The following is a 10,162-nucleotide window of genomic DNA, read 5'->3' as shown; positions in this document are numbered from 1 at the left end:
TATATATATGTAAAATATACCATGGACTACCAGAAGAACAAACCAATCTGTCTTTGGAAGAAGTAACAACCAGAATGCTCCTTAGAAGTCAAGATAGCAAGACTTCTCATCTCAAGTACTTTGGACATGTTATCAGGAGGGACCAGTCCCTGGAGAAGGACATCATGCTTGGTAAAGTAGAGGCCAGCAAAAAAGAGGAAGACCTTCAACAATATTGATAGACACAGTGGTTGCAACAGTGGGCTTCAACACAGCAACGACTGGGAGAATAGTGCAGGACTGTGTAGTGTTTCCTTCCCTTGTGCATAAGGTCCCCAGGATTTGGAACCACATAGGCTTACTAGATTGCAAATTTTAAAAAGATTGGTTTATTTTACTATCAATACTCTTTATGACTCAAGTTAGATTTTATTGAGTGCTGTGGTTTTCTGTAAATTATCCAAAATTATGTATCGGAATTTTCTGCATATTAACTTTGCATTCACTGTTGTTAACTTTTCTTTTTTTTTTTGAAAATTGTGAAGAAATTTCCCATCTTTAGTTTTCTAACATATTTCCCCTTTTGAGAGGGGTGCTTTTACGTATTCCATTTTTTTCTGGGTAAGATTTCAGCACTTTCTGAATTTCCCCTTTGTCTTCTAATTTTTTTTTTTTTTACAAGGGAAACCAGGCTTATTAAAGTCTGTCATTAAAGTGTCTTATTGTGAGATAAATGATGCTTGCAGGAAGGTGTGAATCTGAGTGTTGATAGGCATGTTGGACTCATTAGTGCTGTTTCCCTTATATTATCTATTTCATTTGTTTTATTGGCAGTATAAGTTAGCCTGTGCTGGCTGACTTATTTTTAACAGTTGTGCAAGAAATGTCAGTATTAACCACCTCTGTCTGGTCTCTTTTTCAAATCTCCTTCTAAGTCCATCATTTCTTTATCATATTTGAACACCCTGCCAACTCTCCATTGCCTGTAACCTTTGGCTTACTTGCTAAAAAAGATGCTCCTTATAAGTTATAGCTAATGATGTTAGTTTTATGCCCAAAAGCATTTATTGAATATCTACTGTGTGCTGAGTGTGGTCCTAAAGAATATTAAAATGATATAGGCCATTTTCCTATCTCAAAAGAGTTTCTTTATGATCTAAAAGATGCACCACTCTCAAAGGCCCAAATCAACTTTCCACATTTTCTATGGAAGTATCAAAGGCCACAGATAGGATGAGTTAATTACCATGACACAGACCTAGGAAATAGTCGTGCTGCTGGACCATGTGCCACATAGGTCTTTTACTCTGGGCAACAGTGGTCGGTCCAAAGTCTCAGGAAGGGTTTCTTAAATTTATAAATCTAACTGCCTGCCATTTCCTGGAATGCCTAGGAGTTGCCCATCCCTGCTGCATCCCTACAAATATGTCTTGCAGATATCTCTTCCCTCTTCTGGAAGAGAGACAAACTATATCTGGGACAAGTGTTTATACACCTTTCAAAGAGAGAACTCAGGCAGGGCAGACTAGTACCATAGGTGAGGGGTTTCTGACAAGGAAACCCTATCTAGGAAAGATGGATGGAGGTATTGGGCTCTGTCTGAGGAAAGGTGTTTTGGGCTACCCCTGAATTTTAGGAAAGTGGCCAAGATTCCTAACATACATGTAGAACTTTACCTCCTAGTTTCAAAATATGAAACTTCTAACTCATAGGAAACTGAATCATTATAGGTGATATTCTGAAGCATCAAGCCAACATCCTTAACTTGTACGTATGTCTTATATTCCAGTGAGGTGCTTCCCTAGGGGAAAAATATGTAGAGACACACAGTTTTGCAGATAACTTCAAGGAGTTAACCTCTTCCCCCATGTGAAGAACACTGTTCTATGTGATGGCCTTGGAGAACATACCAGAATGGTTCTGTCTAACTTGTATTCAAGATTTTTTTTCCTTCTAGAGCAAAATACAAGTTCCACTCTAACCTTGTTTGGCAATGAGAGCCTACTCAGCTAAGTCTCAGCAGATAATTTTTTAGTTCAGTCTTGGTGAAATGATTCTAAATGTAAAACAACTCTCAGATACATAGTTTGTCATTTATTTTTTCATGTTGGTTCTGAAAAATAAAACAGTCATGTTAACACAAACCTATATCCTGAAGAATAGAGATAGATATAGGTGCTTGGAGGAAAAGCAGTATTATGGTAATAGGTTATAAAGCATACTCCAGAAATGTATGACATTTTTATTTAGCATTTTCATCATTGACAGGCAAAACCTTTGCAGTTTTAGAGAACTTTGATAGAACAGGGCTACAGTGATTTAGTTAAAAATGGAAATGAAATATTCTATGTGTATACATTTAGTCTTTATGGAGGCAACATTCTTTTGGTTCACTTTTTACTAGTGTTTAAGTTTAGTAGGCTAGAGCAAGCTACTGTGAAATTTTTTGAGGGGATACTATGTGCCAGGCAGTGTGCTAGGATTTTTATATATATTGTCCCTGAACCTCAGTTCCCTCAGTTGTAAAATGGTGATGATACTCTATTCCCTGCTGTGCTTTTTGAGGGAAGAAGAAACCAGAAAACCAGTGTGATCCTTGGTTTTGTTGTTCCTTCAATTATTTTTAAATTGTCTAACATCCATTCTTTTATATATTCAAAGAGAGCTTTGTGGTATAAATTCCATATTCCTCTATATTTCATATCAGTTATTTTCATTTATTCCAGGAGCTAGAAATACGAATAGGCATTTGGGACCACTTTACAGAGACAAAGTGTTCTTGGTATTTTAAAAAAATATATAACATCTAAAATTAAACAGTAGATCCCAAATCTTCACCAGAGCTTATAAGTTCCTGCATGAGCTGGCCCCCACTGACTCTCTCTTGTCACCTTTACCTCCTCAGCATGTTCTAGTCACACTTTCTGAGTTCCCTCAACATGGCAAGCAGCTTGGCACCTTATGGTCTTGGTTGCTTTTCCCTTGATTCTTTACTTGGCTGGTTTCTTCTCATCATTGATTCACCTGTTCAGATGTCACCTCCTCAGAGAGGCATATGGGGACTATGATATACCTAAAGTAGCTCCTCTTACTCTCTCACATAATACCTTATTGTGTTTCCTTCATAGAACTTACCAGAAGGCTGGCAGTTCAAATACAGGGGCTGATACACCAGAGGAAAATGAGGCAATCTACTTCTGTAAAGATTTACATCTTTGGAAATCCAGTGAGGGTCGCTATGAGTTGGAATCAACCCAATGGCAGTGGATTTTGGTTTGGTTCATAGAATTTATGACTATCCGCTATTATGTGTGTGTGTATGTGTGTGTGTATAATTGTTCTGGTTACCTAGTACTGCTCTGACAGGAATACACCACAGATGGGATGCCTTGACAAACACAAGTTTATTCTCTTACAGTTTGGAGGCTTTATGTCCAAGTTCAAAGTGCCAGGCTCTAGGGGCTGGGTGAAAGCCCCTCGACCTTGGGCTTCAGCTCTGCCTCTTGCTCCCAGCCCACTGAAGCTAGAGGCATCTCTTCACTAATGCAGCTACTGACTGCTGAGGCTAATAATCCCAAGGTCAACAAATAAAATGACACAGTCTCAATGTTATCAAACCACATGGCAGGCCATTGATTTAAGTCCATTGAAAGTCCCAGGATGGCTAGAGCATGGCAGGCTGCTGAACAATGACACTGCTACAGTCAGGGTTCAATCATGCCATAAGCTAGAGACTGTTCCCCAAGGCTTCTCCTTATATACAGGAAGCAGACCACATCCCAAAGGCAGCTACTCAGCTGCTCACTGTAGATTCCACCGTGCAGTTGATTACACCCAGGCCCAGCCAAGTTGACACAAACTTAACTACCACACACACACACACACACACATCTTTTTATTGCCTGTCTTCCCTCTAAAATGCAAACTACATGAGAGCAAAGATCTTATTAGGGATCCAGTGATAAAACGTATCTGATACATAGTACATGTCATATCAATGTGTTAGATGAATGAGTGGAGTTTTGTCTTGCACTGACATTACATGAGGACAGCCATGGGTTATGATTTTTGATTCCAGACTACTTGAAGATTTGTTCATAATAATGATAAGTAGGTGGTTAGTGTTTTGGTTCCCTAGTGCTGCTCTAACAAGATTATACCACAAATGAGATGGCTTGAACAAACGAGTTTATTCTCATACAGTTTTGGAGGCTAGAAGTCCAAGCTCAAAGTGCCAGGCTCTAGGGGCTGAGTGAAAGCCCCTCAACCTTGGGCTTCAGCTCTGCCTCTTGCTCCTGGCCCACTGAAGCCGGAGGTTTTCTTCACTCAGGCAGCTGCTGGCTACTGAGGCTGACAAACCCAAGGTCGGCAAGTGAAAAGGCACAGTCCCAATGTTACCAAACACGGTGGGCCACTGATTCAAGTAAATTGAAAGTCCCAAGATGGGCAGAGTATGGCAGGCTGCTGAACAATGACTTGGCTACATGCAAGATTCAAACGTGCCATAAGCTAGAGACCATTCCCAAGGCTGCTGCTTATATAGGGGAAGCAGACCACATCCCTAAAGCAGCTACTCAGCTGCTTGTGGTAGATGCCACAGTGGAGTTGATTGCCAGTCTCATCATGGGGAATAACTACCACCAGCCATTCAACCAGGCCCAACCAAGTTGACACACAACCTTAACTATCACACGTGGTAAGAATTAGTAAAATATCTGACACAAAGCTAATTGCATAGATCAATCATTTACATGTCTTAACTAATTTAACTTCTACAACCCTATGGGGTAGGTATTATTACTATTCCCATTTTACATATACAAAAATTGTGGTATGTGGAGATCAAGGAACTGGCAAAAGGAGGTAGGAAGTTTGGAAGCAGGGATTTGAGCTCATGCTTTTTACTACATAATGTTGTTGTTGTTGTTGTGTGCCATCGAGTTGGACCCGACTCATAGCGACCCCTCCTTGGGTATATAGGGGGAAAAAGAAAAAGCCAAACTCACTGCGATCAAGTCTATTCCAACTCATAGCAACTCTCAGTGGATTTCCAAGGCTACAAATCCTTATGGAAGTAGATTGCCTCTTCTTTCTCCAGCTACTGGTGGGTTTGAACTGCCAACCTACTGGTTAGCAGCCAAATGCCTTAACCACTGCAGCACCAGAGCTCCTTACCTAATAGAAAGTGCTCAGTAAATACAGCTTTAACCATGTGCTCAGCTGAATGCTTTATAGCATTGTGTCATTTAGCCCTCGCTTCTGCACTGTGAGGTAGATATAGTCATTATACCTGCTCTACAGATGGGGAAACTGAGGCTTGGACAGCTTAAACAGCTTGTCTGAGGCCCCACAGTTGCTTAGTGGTAGAAATGGGATTTGAATGTAGACAATATGAATCTGAAACCTATAATCATAGACATTGTCTCAATATTACAGGAAGGTTCTGGATTCCTGTTGGGACACATTCATTCGGAGGTTTGTAAAAGAAGGATGCATTTCCTACATTCAGAGGGTCTTCACTGGTGTAAAAGAAAAGACATTGTTACTCTGCTACAGGTTCATAATGACTATGTAGTGGTACAACTCAGAGAAATAAATGGGAGAAGAATTTTATCAGTGAAACCACTCTTCTGTGAGGAAGCATGTAGTTGGCTAAACATGCATTTCTTCAGAGAGAGCATAAGGATAGAATTTAGAAATGTGATTATTGTGAAAGGTCAATCTCAGTTTCTAAAATGAACTGAGACAGATATATTTTTTGCATATCACTAGGTCTGATTCTTCACTGAACTGAAATGCAATGTAAAAAGTTTAGCACTATAGTTTTTGAAATTCACTCTCCAGGTTTTTTTTTATTATTTTTTTATTTTTTACAAGAGTGCTTCCTTAGGGACTCAGTACTGTCAATGGCAGAAGCCCCAGTATAGTTAGAGAGATGATATGATATTCTTGCTGCTGCAGATGGGAAGAAAATGGAAGATCATTTATTTAACCAATGTTGTTGTTGGTATGTGCTGTTGAGTCAGACCTGACTCATAGTGACCCCTCCTTGGGTTTCCGAGGCGGTATCACTACAGAAGTAGATTGCCCAACCTTCCTTCCGAGGAGTGGCTGCTGAGTTTGAACACCAGCCTTCTGGTTAGCAGTCAAGTGCCTTAGGCACTGCACTACCAGAGCTCCTTATTTAACCAGTATATACCCTCAAGTCAGTGCTCTGTCTACCAGACTGCTTTTTGTCAGGTCGTCAGTTCCTTCCCCATTGTTTTTGTTAGTTCATTTCAAGCCATCTCCAGCTCATGGTGGCTGTCTAAGTTCTCTAGTGCTGCTGTAACAGAAATATCACAAGTGCATGACTTTACCAAACAGAAGTTTATTTTCTCACAGTTGAGGAGGTTAGAAGTCCAAATTCAAGGTGTGGGCTCAAAAGGAAGGCTTTCTTTCTCTGCTGGCTCTGGATGAAGGTCTTTGGATCTGCAGCTTCTGTTTCCTGGTTCTTTGGAGATCTCTGTTTATCTTGGCATCTGTCTTACCCCATGCCTTTTTCTCTGTTCACTTCTTTAATCTCTTTTATATCGCAAAAGGAGATTGACTCAAGAGAAAACCTACAGTAATAATTGCCACATTACCATAAGAAAGACAACCTATTCCCAAATGTGATTATAACCATAGGGGTTAAGATTTACAACGTATATTTGTGGGGACATAATTCAGTTCCTAACAGTGACCTTATGAATAACAGAAGGAAAGTGGCCCAGTCCTCTGCCATCTTTGTGATTGTTGGTACACTTGAGTCCACTATTTGGCTTTTGTGTGAGTCCATCTCATTGAGGATTTCCCTGATTTTCACTGACTCTCTATGAAACATGATATCCTTTTCTAGTGATTGGTCTTTCTTGATGAAGTATCCAAAGAAAGAAAGCCATTAAAAAAAAAAGAAAAGAAAAGAACACCATTTCCATTGAGTCATTTCCAACTCATAGTGATCCTATAGGACAGAGTAGAATTGCCTCATAGGCTTTCCACAGCTGTAAATCTTTATGGAAGCAGACTGCTTCATATTTCTCCCACAGAGCAGCCGGTGGGTTTGACCACCCATCTTTTGGTTAGCAGCCAAGCACTTTAACCACTGTGCCAGCAGGGTTCCTTAAGCAAGCAATAGGTTTGCATTACATGTGAAACTAATACTCTCACAAAAGAGAAGAAAGTAAAATCCTTAGAATGCACATATTATAACCCTGGCTTTAATCAAAATGTCCATGTAAAGGATTATACTCATATAAAAAGAGATCAAACCTTCTTTCTCTCTTTGAAAAATTTCCCAAATCCACTGAGACCAGTTGATTCAGCAAGAAGAAAATGAATTAAGCCACTATTCCAACATTTTCACAGACCTTTAATTACGAATGCTTTTACATATACAATCCTGTGTGATCCTGACCTGAGCCTGTATTTGATGCTCTCAATTACCTAAAAGTGTGGGCAGGGCAAGTGTTATTAAGCCACTTTACAGATGAGGAAATTGAGGTTAATAGAGTTTAAAGAGCTTTTCCAAGGTCAGGCAGTTAATAAACAGCAGAGCCAGGACATGAACCAAAGCCCTTGGACTCCAAGTTGCATACTTTTTCTGCTGCCCCACCCCTTCCTCTTGTCAGGAGGACCTGTAGGTTGTGAACATCTCTCCTGAAGGTTTTGTATATTTCCGCTACTACCGAAGTCTGCTACTTGAGGAAGGACCTATGGGGTTTAAGATGTGATATCCTCAACTCAGTGCTGACTGTGTGTGTGTCTGCTTCATTGGGTTCAGCCCTGCCTACCTGGCTGAAGTCTGTGAAAGCAGTGAGTAGTATTTATGGAACAGGACTAGAATTATATGATTGTCAGCTTTTTAGCCCACTTTTGTTCTGGTTCCTCTAGAAGCACCTGACCGCTTCTCTTTGCAGTGTATGTGACAGAAACGAGTGGGATGGCTTTCATCTTTAGTTTCTCTTCTCAGTGGCCATGTGCTCTGGGTACAGAAGAGGTGTTATTTCTCCAGATGGTTGTCCTTTTACCTACAACTTCCCCCTTCTCCACAGACACATACACATTGTTCCAATTGTTTCTTTCAGGTTTTGAAAAAGTTACAAAATATATCGAACATCAGTGTTTACTGGAGAATGGGATTGACAGATATGTGGTCCAGTCACGTGCCTCAGACCATGGTTAATTTAAGACATCAGATGATTCAGCATTGAGTACCTCAGTTAGCCTCACACAGCAATGGGACCAGGTGCAGCCAGGGCAGGGCTGGCTGCTTGCTCTTGCTGAACCCCAAAGCACATTGAGTGCCCTGCTAAAACTCAGCTGGCTAGTGCAGAGTCCTGACCAGTAGAAGGCAGTCATTGCTTAACTTTCAACTGATCAGAAATTATGCAGTTTACTTACAGGTCTGGCCCTACAGAACAGGGAGATGGTTGAATATACTTGAATAATGAAGCTTTCTAAAGATAAGCAAAACTTACTCCTATTGAGGTGAAAGATACAATTAAACTCCAGCAGTCTCTCTTTTCACTGCAGATATATGAATTCTGGACTTCACAACATACAAGGTCAGAATGCTGCTCCTCTGCCATGCTGCAGCTGTAGCAATTGTCCAGATCTTTATCTTCTCAGAAAACTGGGCGCTTGCCAAGAACATCAACTTCTATCATGTGAGGCCTCCTCTCGATCGTGAGTAGCCATTGCTGTCCTGGTTCATTACTGTGGGATCAGAGTGCCCATTGGGAGCCCATTTCCACTCGTAGTAACATTGCCTTTTCCTGGAACTTTTGGTTTACTTCTAGAAGAAAACAGAGTGTCTTCATTACTTCTGTGATTAAGGGAAATACACAGTGATAGAAATTTTCTCCATTTCTTTAAAATGTCTGACTTCTGTTGACATCTTAAAAGGGGTCTTTTTTTTTTTTTTAATTGAACACTGTCCCTAATGTTGACTTACCAGAGAAAGTTCATTGTTCTTTGTTGATCTCTTCATTACAGAAGTACATTGTTTGTAGTAAGTGTCTGCATAAATTACACACCAGTTCTTTCAAATGGCCATTACCAATTTTGAAAACAGATTGCTATGTTGGATTATTTGGAGAATACTACCTGACTTTTTGTTAAGCAAAATCACTATTAGTAAAAGATGCATAAAACACAAAATGTTCACTAATACTTTAAAAATAAGCAACTATCGCTGTATATTATCTATAAGATAATGTTATTATATGCTATGTTCATATATGTGTATATATGTGTGTTTGTATACGTATAACATTTTCCTTCCCTTCTCTTTCTTCAGGCAAGTAAACCTTCTCTGATACCATTCCTTAGAGAGATTCTTTTCAATAACAATTATTTGGTATGAATGTGCATGCCTGTGTTCCCACACCTGGAAGAGCCTCACAAACATGAGAAGAGCTTTTAAAACATATTCCTGGGTGATGTCTCCAGAGATTTAGTAATAAGGAGGGTGGGATACAGGAACAGTGACATCATTAGAGGGTGTGGACTACATTGGGTGACACTTTTAGAGGGAGTGAGTGACACCAAAATTACTGTCTATAAGTGTTTTGCACTATTTCAGCAGAAATTTATTATTTTATATAAAAATATCCTTGAAGTTAGTTAGAACATAAAAACAGCCTTTTTCATAAGCCCATCTTACAAGTATCAATATACCTATAAGGCTAAAACTCTGTGCTAATTTACTTTTTGAACCTCCTGCTATGCTCGAAGGGAGCTCTGGTAGCATAGTACCTAAGGCACTTGACTGCTAACCAGAAGGCTGGCGGTTCAAACCCACCAGCCGCTCCTCGGAAGGAAGATGGGGCAATCTACTTCCTCAGTGATTCTGCCTCAGCAACCCAAGGAGGGGTTGCTGTGAGTCGGGTCTGACTCAATGGCACATAACAACAACAACAACAACAACAATATGCTCTAAAAGAGCTCTGGTGGTGTGTTTAACTAAGGCATTTGCCTGCTAACCAGAAGGTTAGCAATTCAAACCCACCAGCCATTCTGTGGAAGGAAGATGGGGGCAATCTACTTCTGTAAAGACTTACCACCTTGAGGCAAGATGGCGGACTAGGCAGAAGGATTGCACAGACCCTCTTCAACAAAGAAAAGGGAAACCAATTAACACAGACACAGAAGATAATCT

At 40.2% G+C, this 10,162-nt stretch overlaps 1 protein-coding gene across 1 annotated transcript in view; it reads left to right on the top strand.

The window, feature by feature from the left end:
- Positions 1 to 8,567: 8,567 nt before the first annotated feature.
- LYPD6B (LY6/PLAUR domain containing 6B) overlaps positions 8,568 to 10,162 on the top strand; it is a 24,325-nt gene continuing 22,730 nt past the window's right edge. Inside the window, exon 1 of the mRNA XM_007934940.1 lies at positions 8,568 to 8,688. Within this exon, the coding sequence (XP_007933131.1) occupies positions 8,574 to 8,688 (115 nt within the window). The 5' untranslated portion in view covers positions 8,568 to 8,573. The remainder of the gene's footprint in view (positions 8,689 to 10,162) is intronic.

Source organism: Orycteropus afer, unplaced genomic scaffold, assembly GCF_000298275.1.
Source record: "Orycteropus afer afer isolate SDZICR_OR568_19922 unplaced genomic scaffold, OryAfe1.0 scaffold00023, whole genome shotgun sequence".
Lineage (NCBI taxonomy): Eukaryota > Metazoa > Chordata > Mammalia > Tubulidentata > Orycteropodidae > Orycteropus > Orycteropus afer.
The sequence above is the reverse complement of the archived record's forward strand: the minus strand, read 5'-3'. Positions and strand labels throughout refer to the sequence as shown.